The sequence below is a fragment of the Entelurus aequoreus genome, linkage group LG07, assembly GCF_033978785.1.
Source record: "Entelurus aequoreus isolate RoL-2023_Sb linkage group LG07, RoL_Eaeq_v1.1, whole genome shotgun sequence".
NCBI lineage: Eukaryota > Metazoa > Chordata > Actinopteri > Syngnathiformes > Syngnathidae > Entelurus > Entelurus aequoreus.
This window is the reverse complement of record NC_084737.1, coordinates 14,260,892-14,277,379: the sequence shown is the minus strand read 5'-3', so window position 1 is coordinate 14,277,379 and position 16,488 is coordinate 14,260,892. Positions and strand designations below refer to the sequence as shown.

The 16,488-nt window shown below is 39.2% G+C and overlaps 1 protein-coding gene across 1 annotated transcript in view; it reads left to right on the top strand.

The window, feature by feature from the left end:
* The window catches only part of LOC133653254 (collagen alpha-1(XXVIII) chain-like), a 96,178-nt gene that overhangs the window by 50,773 nt on the left and 28,917 nt on the right, over window positions 1-16,488 (top strand). Inside the window, exons 16-25 of the mRNA XM_062052335.1 lie at window positions 2,884-2,952; window positions 3,411-3,479; window positions 3,554-3,622; window positions 7,092-7,160; window positions 7,236-7,307; window positions 10,237-10,305; window positions 10,383-10,454; window positions 10,535-10,603; window positions 10,673-10,741; window positions 10,823-10,891. Coding sequence (XP_061908319.1) covers window positions 2,884-2,952; window positions 3,411-3,479; window positions 3,554-3,622; window positions 7,092-7,160; window positions 7,236-7,307; window positions 10,237-10,305; window positions 10,383-10,454; window positions 10,535-10,603; window positions 10,673-10,741; window positions 10,823-10,891 — 696 coding nt within the window. The remainder of the gene's footprint in view (window positions 1-2,883; window positions 2,953-3,410; window positions 3,480-3,553; window positions 3,623-7,091; window positions 7,161-7,235; window positions 7,308-10,236; window positions 10,306-10,382; window positions 10,455-10,534; window positions 10,604-10,672; window positions 10,742-10,822; window positions 10,892-16,488) is intronic.

Here is a 16,488-nt window from a genome sequence, read left to right as displayed (position 1 = left end):
TTTTAGAACCCTTTTGGACATTGTGACTTTTGGTATTAGTGTTCCTGAAAAAAAGGCACCCAAACACACATACTGTACAGCAGATTTTTACAGTATATGTAATTTATACACACATACACATTGTTGGCCCCCCAGACACATTTTTTTCTCTCAATGTGGCCCCCGAGTAAAAATATTTTCCCAGCTCTGCTCTAAAGAAGTCAGCACGTGACGTGTCTGCATGGACAATATGCAAAAGCAGATTTTTACGTGATAATATATCATATTGTAGGTGTTTATTACCCTTTGCATTCATATTTTGCTGTTTGGTACGTTTTTGTTGTGTTTTGCTTGGTCCGAGAAGTAAACAATTGTCATATGTTGTTAATATTCAGGGTTTTATTGTTCATAGTTAATATTGTAAATCCCACTTTCCTTATTTTCATGTACATTTTGGGTGTCCCATTCAGTAAAAAAGTGTAAAATTCCATTCCATTTTTTTGAGGTGGTCTGTTTTTAGAAGTCTTTTGGACATTGTGACTTTTGGTATTAGTGTTCCTGAAAAAAAGGGACCCAAACACACATACTGTACAGCAGATTTTTACAGTATATATAATTTATACACACATACACATTGTTGGCCCCCCAGACACATTTTTTTCTCTAAATGTGGCCCCCAAGTCAAAATATTTTCCCAGCTCTGCTCTAAAGAAGTCAGCACGTGACGTGTCTGCATGGACAATATGCAAAAGCAGATTTTTACGTGATAATATATCATATTGTATGTGTTTCTTACACTTTGCATTCATATTTTGCTGTTTGGTACATTTTTTTTGTGTTTTGCTTGGTCTGAGAAGTAAAAAATTGTCATATGTTGTTAATATTCAGTGTTTTATTGTTCATAGTTAATATTGTAAATCCCACTTTCCTTATTTTCATGTACATTTTTGGTGTCCCATTCAGTGAAAAAGTGTAAAATTCCATTCGATATTTTTGAGGTGGTTTGTTTTTAGAACTCTATTGGACATTGTGACTTTTGGTATTAGTGTTCCTGAAAAAAAGGGACCCAAACACACATACTGTACAGCAGATTTTTACAGTTAAATGTGTATATATCATTTATACACAAATACACATTGTTGGCCCCCCAGACACATTTTTTTCTTTTTAATATGGCCCTCGAGTTAAAATATTTTCCCAGCTCTGCTCTCAATAAGTCAGCACGTGACGTGTCTGGACAATATGCGAAAGCAGATTTTTTACGTGATAATATATTATATTGTATGTGTTTCTTACACTTTGCATTCATATTTTGCTGTTTGGTACATTTTTGTTGTGTTCTGCTTGGTCTGACAAGTAAAAGATGTTCATATGTTGTTAATATTCAGTGTTTTATTGTTCATAGTTAATATTGTAGATCCCACTTTCTTTAGTTTAATGTACATTTTGGGTGTCCCATTCTGTAAAAAACTGTAAAATTCCATTCCGTTTTTTTGAGGTGGTCTGTTTTTAGAACTCGATCGGACATTGTGGCTTTTCGTATTAGTGTTCCTGAAAAAAACGGACCCAAACACACATACTGTACAGCAGATTTTTACAGTTAAATGTGTATATATCATTTATACACACATTGTTGGCCCCCCAGACACATTTTTTTCTCTCAATGTGGCCCCCGAGTCAAAATATTTTCCCAGCTCTGCTCTAAAGAAGTCAGCACGTGACGTGTCTGCATGGACAATATGCAAAAGCAGATTTTTACGTGAGAATATATCATATTGTATGTGTTTATTACCCTTTGCATTCATATTTTGCTGTTTGGTACATTTTTGTTGTGTTTTGCTTGGTCTGACAAGTAAAAGATGTTCATATGTTGTTAATATTCAGTGTTTTATTGTTCATAGTTAATATTGTAGATCCCACTTTCTTTAGTTTAATGTACATTTTGGGTGTCCCATTCTGTAAAAACCTGTAAAATTCAATTCCGTTTTTTTAAGGTGGTCTGTTTTAGAACCCTTTTGGACATTGTGACTTTTGGTATTAGTGTTCCTGAAAAAAAGGGACCCAAACACACATACTGTACAGCAGATTTTTACAGTATATGTAATTTATACACACATACACATTGTTGGCCCCTCAGACACATTTTTTTCTCTCAATGTGGCCCCCGAGTCAAAATATTTTCCCAGCTCTGCTCTAAAGAAGTCAGCACGTGACGTGTCTGCATGGACAATATGCAAAAGCAGATTTTTACGTGATAATATATCATATTGTATGTGTTTCTTACACTTTGCATTCATATTTTGCTGTTTGGTACATTTTTGTTGTGTTTTGCTTGGTCTGACAAGTAAAAGATGTTCATATGTTGTTAATATTCAGGGTTTTATTGTTCATAGTTAATATTGTAGATCCCACTTTCCTTATTTTCATGTACATTTTGGGTGTCCCATTCAGTAAAAAACTGTAAAATGTCATTACATTTTTTTTGAGGTGGTCTGTTTTTAGAAGTCTTTTGGACATTGTGACTTTTGGTATCAGTGGTCCTGAAAAAAAGGGACCCAAACACACATACTGCACAGCAGATTTTTGCAGTATATATAATTTATACGCACATACACATTGGCCCGCCAGACACTTTTTTTTCTCTCAATGTGAACCCAGAGTCAAAATATTTGCCCAGCTAAAGCACGTGACGTGTCTGGACAAGCTGCTGATTCACAGCAGTGCCGAGGAAGAATTATCGTTCCCCCCCCCCCTACCATTAGAGCCTCAGGTGAGAACGTCTTATTTAGCACGCCAAGTATCAACGTCTCAGAAACGGCACCGATTCTCTCTGGACAAGCTTCGACTGTCTCTTCGCCCTTTTTTTGTCCACCGGTTGAGTAACTTCTTTGTCATTGCTCACAGGGGGAGCGAGGCCTGGAGGGGCCCCGGGGCCCCAGAGGACTGGCGGGTATTGGAATGAAAGGAGACAAGGTACAGTAAAGAGGAGAGGAGGCCATAAATAAGCCTTCACAAAGGCATGGAGATAAAGTTGTTGTGGGAACATCCGAGAGTTCCACGTTCTGTGGGCGTGTCCATGTGGAGAACACGCCGGGGATGAATGCAGCTTCACTGTTTTGGGGCTGATGAATGTGGGAAACTTACCATTAATGCCAAACCTAATTTATGGATTTTTTTTTCAGCTTTCCAATGACAATATTTACAGTGAGACAACTCAAACATTTGTCCTTAATTGAAGTAAATATAGTTGCAAATTACTTACAAGGCAGAAGCGTAATGAAATGTATCAAGTAACAAACGTGTCCGCATCATTTAAGGATTTTTTATGGCCACTAGGTGTCGCTGAAAAAAAAATCAATGACCACTTCTTCCTAATGTAATGGAGTAAAAGTAGGGTTTCTTCTGACATGCACATGCCGGTGTCATTACAGGGCGAGTTGGGCCCTTCGGGTCCTGCGGGGCTCCTCGGCCTGCCAGGTGCGGGCATCCAGGGCGAGAAGGCAAGGATAAAACACCATGCCACTTTTACCCACAAAGTATTATTCATGTTAAATAATAACTGCCACTATTCCAGGGCGTCGCAGGTCCCAGGGGGCCACCGGGGATAAGGGGCCCACCAGGAGAAGGCCTGCCTGGACCCAAGGTTTGTACAACAAAATAGTGCTGACAACTAAAGATGTGTAGATACCCATCGTCCATGAGTGAGATTGTATGTATTAACTATACATTTTAAATGTGTTTATGGTGAGTGCTATTAAAAGTTTAACATTATCAACACAATATTTAAACTAGCTTCTTATTCTTGTGTATTACATACAATTTTTGTAACAAAAATCACAGTCATAGTACACAATATCTTTTTTTTACTAACGACCACCTCAGAAAACATTTGGATCTCCAAGTACTGCCATAATGACCAATATTAAGCGATAGTAGCGTAGTAGGTCTAAGTATTCATTAAAACAAGGCAGGTTTTGTTTCCCTAACAAGTATATTTAACAGAGGTGTCAAAAGAAATACATTTTTGAATCACAATTCTTATTAGTAACCAGGGTTGTACGGTATACCGGTACTAGTATAGTATCGCGGTACTAATGAATCAAAAATTAATCACTAATCCTTGTCTCCATGGTGACAAATAAAGTAAGTTTCTTTCAAGTATTATTATCACTGGAGGACGAGGAATAGCTAAACATGCTTCATTACACACCGTAGCTCACCCGGGTCACAATGTAAACAAACGCCATGGGTGAAGTGAATTATATTTATATAGCGCTTTTCTCTAGTGACTCAAAGCGCTTTACATTGTGAAACCCAATATCTAAGTTCCATTTTTTTTAAACCAGTGTGGGTGGCACCGGGAGCAAGTGGGTAAAGTGTCTTGCCCAAAGACACAACGGCAGTGACTAGGATGGCAGAAGCGGGAATTGAACCTGGAACCCTCAAGTTTCTGGCACGGCCACTCTACCAGCCGAGCTATACCGCCATCACATTACAGTATTATACCAGTAGTATTAGATGTTTACATCCACTGTAATGATACCAAGCACAAGAGTGTATCTAGTCGATACTACTATGATTACATCGATATTTTTTCTCGTCACAAAATCTTTTTTCCTTTTTAAAAAAAAAAAAAAATCATATTATGTTTATAAACTTAGGAAATAAGTCCCTGGACACATGAGGACTTTGAATACGACCAATGTATGATCCTGTGACTACTTGGTATCGGATCGATACCTAAATGTGTGGTATCATCCAAAACTAATGTAAAGTATCCAAACAACAGAAGAATAAGTGATTATTACATTTTAACAGAAGTGTAGATAGAACATGTTAAAACAGAAAACAATCAGATATGAACAGTGAATGAACAAGTGGATTAATAATCATTTTTTACAGTTTGTCCCTCATAATGTTGACAAAATAATACAATGATAAATGACACAATATGTTACTGCATACGTCAGCAGACTAATTAGGAGTCTTTGTTTGCTTACTTACTACTAAGTTGTCTAGTATGTTCACTATTTTATTTAAGGACTAAATTGCAATAATAAACATATATTTAATGCACCCTAAGAATTTTTGTTCAAATAAAGCCAATAATGCCATTTTTTGTGGTCCCCTTTATTTAGAAAAGTATCGAAAAACATTTTGGTACCGGTACCAAAATAATGGTATCGGGACAACCCTAGTATGCTCTCGGTGTATAACATGTTTAGCCTCGTCTTCTGCTGATAATGATACATGATAATGATACTAAAGATACTGAGAAAGAAAATCTGTTTATTTGTCGTAATGGAGGAGAATATTATTACTTTACGAGAGACACACATCTGCTAGCCACTTGTCAGCCGGGGGACTAATAATGAATATATTGTCAGTCAGAGGGGATTGTTGTTTGTGATCGAAGTTAAAAGGCAATAATCGACTGGACACATGAAGACTTTGAATATGACCAATGTATGATCCTGTGACTACTTGGTATCGGATCGATACCTAAATGTGTGTTATCATCCAAAACTAATGTAAAGTATCCAAAACAACAGAAGAATAAGTGATTATTACATTTGAACAGAAGTATAGATAGAACATGTTAAAACAGAAAATAATCAGGTATGAACAAGTGGATTAATAATCATTTTTTACAGTTTGTCCCTCATAATGTTGACAAAATAATACAATGATAAATGACACAATATGTTACTACATACGTCAGCAGACTAATTAGGAGTCTTTGTTTGTTTACTTACTACTAAAAGACAAGTTGTCTAGTATGTTTACTGTTTTATTTAAGGACTAAATTGCAATAATAAACATATGTTTAATGCACCCTAAGATTTTTTGTTCAAATAAAGCCAATAATGCCATTTTTTGTGGTGCCCTTTATTTAGAAATGTATCGAAAAACATTTTGGTGCCGGTACCAAGATATTGGTATCGGGACAACCGTAGTATGCTCTCGGTGTATAACATGTTTAGCCTCGTCCTCTGCTGATAATGATACATGATAATGATACTAAAGATACTGAGAAAGAAAATCTGTTTATTTGTCGTAATGGAGGAGAATATTATTACTTTACGAGAGACACACATCTGCTAGCCACTTGTCAGCCGGGGGACTAATAATGAATATATTGTCAGTCAGAGGGGATTGTTGTTTGTGATCGGAGTTAAAAGGCAATAATCGACTGGACACATGAAGACTTTGAATATGACCAATGTATGATCCTGTGACTACTTGGTATCGGATCGATACCTAAATGTGTGTTATCATCCAAAACTAATGTAAAGTATCCAAAACAACAGAAGAATAAGTGATTATTACATTTGAACAGAAGTATAGATAGAACATGTTAAAACAGAAAATAATCAGGTATGAACAGTAAATGAACAAGTGGATTAATAATCATTTTTTACAGTTTGTCCCTCATAATGTTGACAAAATAATAGAATGATAAATGACACAATATGTTACTACATACGTCAGCAGACTAATTAGGAGTCTTTGTTTGTTTACTTACTACTAAAAGACAAGTTGTCTAGTATGTTTACTGTTTTATTTAAGGACTAAATTGCAATATTAAACATGTTTAATGCACCCTAAGATTTTTTGTTCAAATAAAGCCAATAATGCCATTTTTTGTGGTCCCCTTTATTTAGAAATGTATCGAAAAACATTTTGGTGCCGGTACCAAGATATTGGTATCGGGACAACCGTAGTATGTTCTCGGTGTATAACATGTTTAGCCTCGTCCTCTGCTGATAATGATACATGATAATGATACTAAAGATACTGAGAAAGAAAATCTGTTTATTTGTCGTAATGGAGGAGAATATTATTACTTTACGAGAGACACACATCTGCTAGCCACTTGTCAGCCGGGGGACTAATAATGAATATATTGTCAGTCAGAGGGGATTGTTGTTTGTGATCGGAGTTAAAAGGCAATAATCGGCACCAAAATGGTCCGATACTGATTGTAATTGTAACTGATTGAGAAGACAACACATATTGATCTACTCCAAAATCTAGTGTATTCTTGTCACCCAGAGCCTCAACCCTTGGCCAAAGTACTTTGACTTGTAATGTTTTCTTGCCTCACTCAGGGAGACCAGGGGCTCCCAGGTGAGGTCGGCGCTCCAGGACTGACAGGAAGGGGAGAACCTGGAGATAAGGTGTGTGTCAAAGCCCTGTGATGATGAAACGTCAATAAGTCTGGAGATGAACACAAATATTCTTTGTGTCTTCAGGGGGAGTCAGGATCACCCGGATTCTCTGGGTTTCCAGGTGTGCCAGGGGAGGATGGAGCACCTGGACAAAAGGTGGTCTGTCGCTTGCTTTATTCATATCCAGGGAACTAAAATGCATGATGACTAGTTTTGTTCACATCAACGATGGCAGGATGGAAAGCAGCTAAAACGCAGTGGTGTGCCATCAGGGCCAGCAAGGCCTTCTCTGCTGGCCTAAAAACCAGAAATCATGACCATAATTAAAGATGAAAGTCATTTTTAATTTACTTTCCCTAAATATCTAAAATTATTCATATTCTCTTCGTGCTATATTATGCTCCTTCCAGCGCTGTTGTTTTTCAGTTATATATGTTTTATCCAATCAGAATTCAGCAAGCTTATGTTGCCATGCTGTACCAAATCTGCCCGAGGTCTTCAGAATCAACAATGTCTGTGCACTGTAAGTGAACGGACACAAACATTTGACAGACGGTTGCGACAGCCAATCAGATCACGCGTTGTTGTCAGTAAGGCCTTCTAGCTGGCCTAAAGCAGATATACACTACATTGCCAAAAGTATTTGGCCACCTGCCTTGACTCACATATGAACTTCAGTGTTTCCCATAAACTGCCAAGATACCTGTGGCGGTGGGGGCGTGGCTATGGGCGTGGTCACCATGACATCATCGAGTAATTTGCATAATTTACTACAGTGATAGGATTTTCTCTAAAAAGGCTCAAAAAATGTTTACTTACTAATTAATAATAACAGTTTTGTTTTAAACGTCCATCCATCCACCCATCCATTTTACAATATAATTACAACACTTTATGTACATATTTATATACAGATTTGAACAATAAGTTCTTCACTGAATTATTTATTAATTGTGGTTCTTACAAAAAATATATCTTGTAAAAATATAAAAGCTAAAATGTCTCTTAAAGCTCTGCCCCTTTAATTAGTGCATACTAAATAATTTAACTTTAGCCTACTACTACAACCATATTATTTACCAGCAACATAAAGTGAAACAGAGGCAGAGGTGTCCTGCCACAGTCAGTAACAAATAAACAGAAAACAGTAGTGGTGGTAGATAGACACAAAGCTTCATCAAACATCTGATCCGCTGAACAAAGAGCTCCCAAAATCTTGATCCTACACTTCTCTTTTGTAAAGTAAATCTGAACAGCCGATATGGGCATCTACATCAACTATATGATTTGCCTGAGAAACTGGACAGGACAAGAAAAAATAAAAAATAAAAATCTATTTGTGGCGGCCTTAATTCTTTCGTAGCGAGCCGCCACAAATAAATGAATGTTTTGGAAACACTGAACTTGAAGTGCCATCCCATTCCTAACCTATAAGGTTCAATATGATGTCGGTCCACCTTTTGCAGCTTAAACGCTTCTGGGAAGGCTGTCCACAAGGTTGCGGAGTGTCTTTATAGGAATTTTCCACCATTCTTCCAAAAGCGACCACTGATGTTGGTCAAGAAGGCCTGGCTCTCAGTCTGCGTTCGAATTAATTCCAAAAGGTGTTCTATCGGGTTCAGGTCAGGACTCTGTGCAGGCCAGTCAAGTTCATCCACACCAGACTCTGTCATCCATGTCTTTATGGACCTTTCTTTGTGCACTGGTGCACAGTCATGTTGGAAGAGGAAGGGGCCCGCTCCAAGCTGTTCCCACAAGTTTGGGAGCGTGGAATTGTCCACAATGCTTTGGTATCCTGGAGCATTCAAAGTTCCTTTCACTGGAACTAAGGGGCCAAGCCCAACTCCTGAAAAACAACCCCACACCATAATTCCTCCTCCACCAAATTTCACACTCGGCACAATGCAGTCCGAAATGTAGCGCTCTCCTGGCAACCTCCAAACCCAGACTGGTCCATCAGATTGCCAGATGGAAAAGCGTGATTCATCACTCCAGAGAAGGCGTCTCCACTGCTCTAGAGTCCAGTGGCGACGTGCTTTACACCACTGCATCCCACGCTTTGCATTGGACTTGGTGATGTATGGCTTAGACGCAGCTGCTCGGCCATGGAAACCCATTCCATGAAGCTGCCTGCGTACTGTACATGGGCTAATTGGAAGGTCACATGAAGTTTGGAGCTCTGTAGCAACTGACTGTGCAGAAAGTCTTTGCACTATGCGCTGAGCCCTCTCTGTCAGTTTACGTGGCCTACCACTTGGTGGCTGAGTTGCTGTTGTTCCCAAACTCTTCCATTTTCTTATAATAAAGCCCACAGTTACTTTGGAATATTTAGGAGCGAGGAAATTTCACGACTGGATTTGTTGCACAGGCGGCATCCTATGACAGTTCCACGCTGGAAATCACTGAGAGCGGCCCATTCTGTCACAAATGTTTGTAGAAACAGTCTCCATGCCTAAGTGCTTGATTTTATACACCTGTGGGAGGGTCAAGTGATTAGGACACCTGATTCTCATCATTTAGATGGGTGGCCAAATACTTTTGGTAATATAGTGTAGATGATCTATATCTGCTGTGCAGATTTACTTTAGAAAAGAAGTGTCGGATATTTCTCTTGTTGCCTTATTTGTATTTGACTTTATTAAATGTTTGGGTAGAATTTTATTGAACAAAACCAGTTTTTTTTCCCGAGTAATATAGAAATGTATTGCAGCTGGTTCATCTATTTTATGGAGGAATGTAGTTCATCATAGAACTGGCACCAAAAGCTCTTAAAAAGTATTGATTTTGATTTGAAAATCGATTGTGAATCGAATAGTTACCCCCAAGGTCAAAAAGTCCCAACCCTAATATTCATATGTATATACACATATATAGTAGTATCAGAGCAATAACTTGGTGATGCGTGACATTATCTTCCAAAGCTCTACAATTTCCACTGAACTTTTCATTCCAAATCCTGGCTTTCTTTGAAATATATTTGTCATGACAAATCCTTTCATTATCCAACAGCATGTTTGACTTGATTGCCCAAAGACTTGAGTAGCAACTGTTTGTCATGAAGGACGTGTGTGTCCTGTGACTTCAGGGCGAGGCGGGAGCAGCGGGTCTCAGGGGCCAAGAAGGGCCGCCTGGGATTGGAACCCAAGGCGAAAAGGTAAAAAAAGTTCCCTTACCTTGTACAGCAGGCAGTTCTCGCTGAGCTAAGGACCGTGTTGTCCGTGTTACCCCCAGGGGGACCAGGGTCAAAGGGGAATAAGAGGCTTGACTGGGCCGCCTGGCATTAGTGGCCCATCAGGACCCAAGGTGAGGACTGGGAATTGCTTGCATAAGTGAAGGCGGGGGGTACTGTATGAAAAGCATTCTGGCTTAATTTAACTCTTTAGGGAGCACCAGGAGCTGAAGGCAGGCTGGGTTTACCGGGTCCACCGGGACGCTTTGTTACAGGACCCAAGGTAAGTGTCAGAACCCCAAAATGTCCGTTGTCTTTAAGGCTGTAAAAACACACATGACATTTGTTCTAGGGTGACATTGGACCAAGCGGTCCTCCTGGTCCGATTGGGGAGACCGGCTATGGGCTTCCTGGTCCAAAGGTGAGGTCCCGACGACAATTTAGACAAACGAGTGTTGTGCAACAGCATCTTTTACGTACATACTGTGTCTGTGTGCTGTAGGGTGACCGTGGAGTTCTGGGCCCTCCAGGTCCAATTGGTCCGAAAGGAGAAGGTTATCCTGGACCCAATGTAAGGAACTGGTTTACTGGTTTACCGTGAACCTGAGCAGTTGTACACCTATCTTTGTTCTTAAGCCTGGATTATGCTTCTGTCACTATCCCATCACCTCCAATATCTCGATAGTTCAATGGCGACAGAAACAGACTTCCACTTTTTTTTTTTTTATTATAACTAACTGATGTGGGCTGTCAGTGTTTTATTATAACTAACTGATGTGGGCTGTCAGGTTCAAACACTGATGACATCTATTAACCAAGACAAGAGGCAAAGAATCAAACAGAGACAGAATTCAAATTAGACTCAATACACTACCGTTCAAAAGTTTGGGGTCACATTGAAATGTCCTTATTTTTGAAGGAAAAGCACTGTACTTTTCAATGAAGATAACTTTAAACTAGTCTTAACGTTAAAGAAATACACTCTATACATTGCTAATGTGGTAAATGACTATTCTAGCTGCAAATGTCTGGTTTTTGGTGCAATATCTACATAGGTGATATAGAGGCCCATTTCCAGCAACTATCACTCCAGTGTTCTAATGGTACAATGTGTTTGCTCATTGGCTCAGAAGGCTAATTGATGATTAGAAAACCCTTGTGCAATCATGTTCACACATCTGGAAACAGTTTAGCTCGTTACAGAAGCTACAAAACTGACCTTCATTTGAGCAGATTGAGTTTCTGGAGCATCACATTTGTGGGGTCAATTAAACGCTCAAAATGGCCAGAAAAAGAGAACTTTCCTCTGAAACTCGACAGTCTATTCTTGTTCTTAGAAATGAAGGCTATTCCACAAAATTGTTTGGGTGACCCCAAACTTTTGAACGGTAGTGTATATCGAGGAGAGTCACCTTTACACTGTACCATTGTACAGTATCTTAGCACGCTCTGCCAAAAGATTGTATGCCACCTTCTTTTATTTTGGACCACGGCTGTTTCCAAAGGACAAAGGTCGCAAAAAGTTCACAGAAAAGGTCGTAAACAATTCACAGAAAAGGTCAGTTGAAAAAGAGTTCGTAAAATAGTTCAAAAAGAGGTCCATAAAATAGTTCAAAAAGAGTTCGTCTGGAAATTGGGCAGATCCTGTCATCTCTCCGCTTTGAAGTCCTTTGGCCAGAACAACATCCTTCTGTTGATTACCATACCTGAGAGAAAACAGAAAACCCTTCATGTGGCTCTCCCCCTTACACAGTGGAGTTTTACAAGCCTTACTCTTGGTAGGCCTCAAAGACGGCCCCTGTCCTTTTGCCTGGAACTCATTTCAACACAAAGTTTTTTGTGATAACTTACAAACAATTATTCTAACATGAACCATCAGTAACTTTTGTTGTTCGCCGAATTAAACATTTTTGTTTTGCTCTTTCTAAGGTGCCTAAGGGCCATTGACAAAGGAGTCACGGCCCACAGATGGCCCCTGTGCCACACTTTGGGAATCCCTGCTGTAGAAGTGTTTATAGTCTTAGTACTGTTGTATATTTGTCCATCCTATGTCACATATGGAACGAAAGTTGTCTTACGTCAGCGGGTTTTTCCTCTGTGATAAAGAGGGGATAAACGGCGGAACTCTTTTTTTTTTTTTTAGCTGCGGCTGTTTACTTTTGTGTATAAATCAACACAAAATCCGTACTTTGGAGCAACATTCACAGACTCTAGTATTTGGCTTGTTAACATCCCTGTTACGGCTCAGACTCCTGCCAACGCCGCTCATCCGTCTGTGCGCTCCAGTGAGAGCACCACGGGCCACGCCCACGGGCGTTTCCTCTCCGCTGCGGGCGCACCTCCGCACGGCTGCAGGAGATCTGTAATCAGCGCACCTGCCTGGGATGAACGAGCTGCCTTCGTAAGCTCGCACAACCTGCCATGCGGAGCCGGAGTATAGTCTTCTGTTGGCGTACATATACATACCCTCCACCGCCTGGAAAGTGAGCTGTGCGTCTCACTTTTCCCCGGATCTCCCTCTGGACTTTGACTGCCTCCCTCGATCCTTGACTTCCCTGGCTTTGGACTCGGACTTGTAGACTTCTCTCTCCCCTGGACTTCCTCGTATCTCGTTCAACATTTACGGTAACACTCAACAGCTAATCTACAACACATAGCCTTACACCATACACACTCTTGGATTTTGTCACACTTCATTTCCTTAGTTGGTATATTTAGCATTGTGCTATACTGCCCCCTGGTGTCTGAGACATCATCTCCCTCTGCAAACCATAACAATCTCGTTGCAGGCGAGCGATGATGATCGTGGTTCAGGGAAGAGTTGTTTGGATGTTGGATGCTAAAAAATGTCCGATGCCTTTTATTTTTTTTGTTTTTAATATTTTCGCGATCGACTGGTAGGGTTCCAATGATTGACTGGTCGATCGCAATCGGCGAGTTGGCGACCCCCGTTACCTAATCCAGGCTTAACTCGGTCTTTCATGCGTCACCTTGTCATTTAGTGTAGAGGTGTCCCCATGTCATATTGATATTGGCACAATATCAGTCAAAAAAAATTTGAACGATATCGACCTGCATCTAGCATTTTCTAATATAATCGCTCTGATACCAGCAGTCCTGCATTTTTTACTCGTGCAAAACTGGACAGCCAGTTAACATTTAAATGTCCACCAATAAGCACACAAGCTCTTGTATTTTAGTTATTTACAAAAGGTAAACATGGAGCTAGCAGCTACACAACAGCTAAGCACACGATAGCACACAAGCTAGACATACGAAATAACTAGGGATGGGTACCGACTCTGGTACTTTTTTGGAACATTGTGCCATCTTATGGTAACTGGGCTGTGGGAGACGTCGCGCCAGCTATTCGCACTTCGTCACTTGTCGATCACTCCAGCAGCACTGAGAGCGGACTAAGCCAAACTCCCTCAAGTTAGTGTTGTAATTTTCAATGACCAACAAAGAAATTGACTCAAAACACGCCGCAACATAAGTAAAGTAAGGCTACCCTTTTCCAAAAATGCGCTAGACAGTGCTATTATACATTGGCTTGGCTAGTGGTTAGAGCAGGGGTGTCCAAAGTGCGGCCCGGGGGCCATCTGCGGCCCGCAGCTTATTGTTTACTGGCCCGCCACACATTCTGGAAATGCTATTGCAAAAATAAAAAAAGAACATTAAAAAAAGTGGAATGAGGTGAAATCTAACGAGAAAAAAGTGCAATATTGACACAAAGCTGCCATGCAGGCTGTTTTTTATACTTTTGTCTTTCTTTCTTATGACAAAAAAAATCCATGTTATAATGAATTATTTTCAAGGCTCCAATTACTTCAAATATTTCACTTTAAAATGTTTTATGTGGTAAATAATGCATATATTGTGTAGTTACCATCAACGTTTTCTTTGACAAAAGAGTATAAAACAAACAAAATAATAGTTCAAATATAAAATCGACGGATATATCTGAAGTTGATCTCGTAACTTAAGTGTTGAAAGTAAAATAAATACCTAATAAAAATGTATCACTTTATGAGTGGGGCACCTTTTGGATCCCAAATATATTTAGTTGTATTTTATTTATCTTTTCACTGTGATTACTCAAAAATATTAAATAATTTAAATCAATGGTGTCCTGCATTATTGATCTTTTAGGGGTCTAATTACTAAATACTGCATATTTCAGTTTTACTATAAAAAACAAAGTTGTTTTGGACAGAAAAGCCATAAAACCTTTTTTTTGTATTTCTTAATATCAACTTGAAGTTGATAAAAGAGATTTACTGTCAGCGTTAAATAAAAAATAGTAATAATAATTTCACTTATTTTTAACATTTTAATGACTGAGCCCCTTTATGGTCCCCAGGACCCCTTAAGGTAATATTTTAAAAAATTACATATATTTTGTTATGGTTTGAAAAGGAAAAATATCAAAATGGCCCCAACATGCTTTAATTTTTCCGTGTGCGGCCCTCAGTGGAAAAAAGTTTGGACACCCCTGGGTTAGAGTGTCCGCCCTGAGATTGGTAGGTTGTGAGTTCAAACCCCGGCCGAGTCATACCAAAGACTATAAAAATGGGACCCATTACCTCCCTGCTTGGAACTCAGCATCAAGGGTTGGAATTGGGGGTTAAATCACCAAAAATGATTCCCGGGCGCAGCCACCGCTGCTGCTCACTGCTCCCCTCACCTCCCAGGGGGTGATCAAGGGTGATTGACATGCTACTGAATAGCATTAGAGATTTTACGTGGCGATTTCAAAACCTCCTAGTTGGTGCGCAATAAGTTCAATACTTACAGTATTAACACTTTTTAGGGTACAACGAAAAGCTAAAAACCACATTATAAACTATACATCTGTAATTGCAACTTAATGTCATACATTCAAATGATAACATGATGATAATAAAACATGATATAAGGATTGGACAGCTATTATAATCAGCTCATTTTTAAATGTTTCAATAAAAAATTTGATATCATTTTTAAAAACTATTTATATTCATCGACACACAAAATATTGGTATCGTTGAGTACCGGTATCAATTCCCATGTACCAGGAATTTCTCTGTGAGATTTCTCCATAAGAAACATTAAAATACGAATAATTGGTTGCAGCCTCGACAAAGGTCCATATTTTAGTAAAGGTTTGCACACTTTGAAGACACAATAAAGTGCTACACACTACTGGATATCATACAAACATAACAAGGTGGTGATGGATCAACTTTCTATTTATCAACAAGACAAAATAACAAGAAGCTGCTAAACTTTGTATGCGCTGCTCGGCCAACACGCCTACACACACAGAAGTCCCTTTGGTACCCTCACAAACGATCAGAAATCACAAAAATCCTCAACTTTAACAACCATATTGCTACAATAATAAACATTTAAAAAGGTAAAATCCACTTCATTGACATTATCAAAGGAGGCGCTGTGGAGAAAGGAGCAGATAGACAGAGGAAGTGAAGGGTGTCAGCAGTTATAATCAGCTCATTTTTTAATGTTGCAATATGCCGTATCAGGCCCGCAAACTGGTTTAATCTGGCCCGCAAAATGAGTTTGCCAAGTATAAAAATTAACTGCCATTTTTTTATTGAAAGAAACTGGATATTGCCATAGCAATTCCAGTGTAACAAACATGACAGTGTTTAAAGATGATGTGTCAGCTGAATGTATGCACCCTCTGGATTGGCTGCCGCTACTCCGATCAGCGCAGGTGCAAGCAATCAGCTGCTCCTGTTGAGGCTGGCGGCAGACTAATGCTGTAGCGACGCACAACACCTTCTTTCATTTTTAAAATATCCACTCAACGGGTAAAATAACGACACAGCAAGATGAAAAGACTTAAGTCAACATGACCATCATCTTTTTAGTTATAGAGTTCCGTGCAGCGCTCGCGATTTGATGAGGGCACGATGTGCACCCTGAACTCCATTGTAAAAATGTGTGTTTCTACATTTGTTTGTTCTATTTTGTTTTATGCGTAAATCTAATATGTTCACATTGGTTACATTTGTAGTTATGTTACCTTTAATACGTAATATTATGGTGTCATTTTGACAACTGTTTTGATTTTATTAGAATAGTAATATTTGAATGATGATAAATGAATGTGTTGTGGCAGTCGCGAAAGTCCCCAATGCGGTGGTTTGAGGAATCACTCGG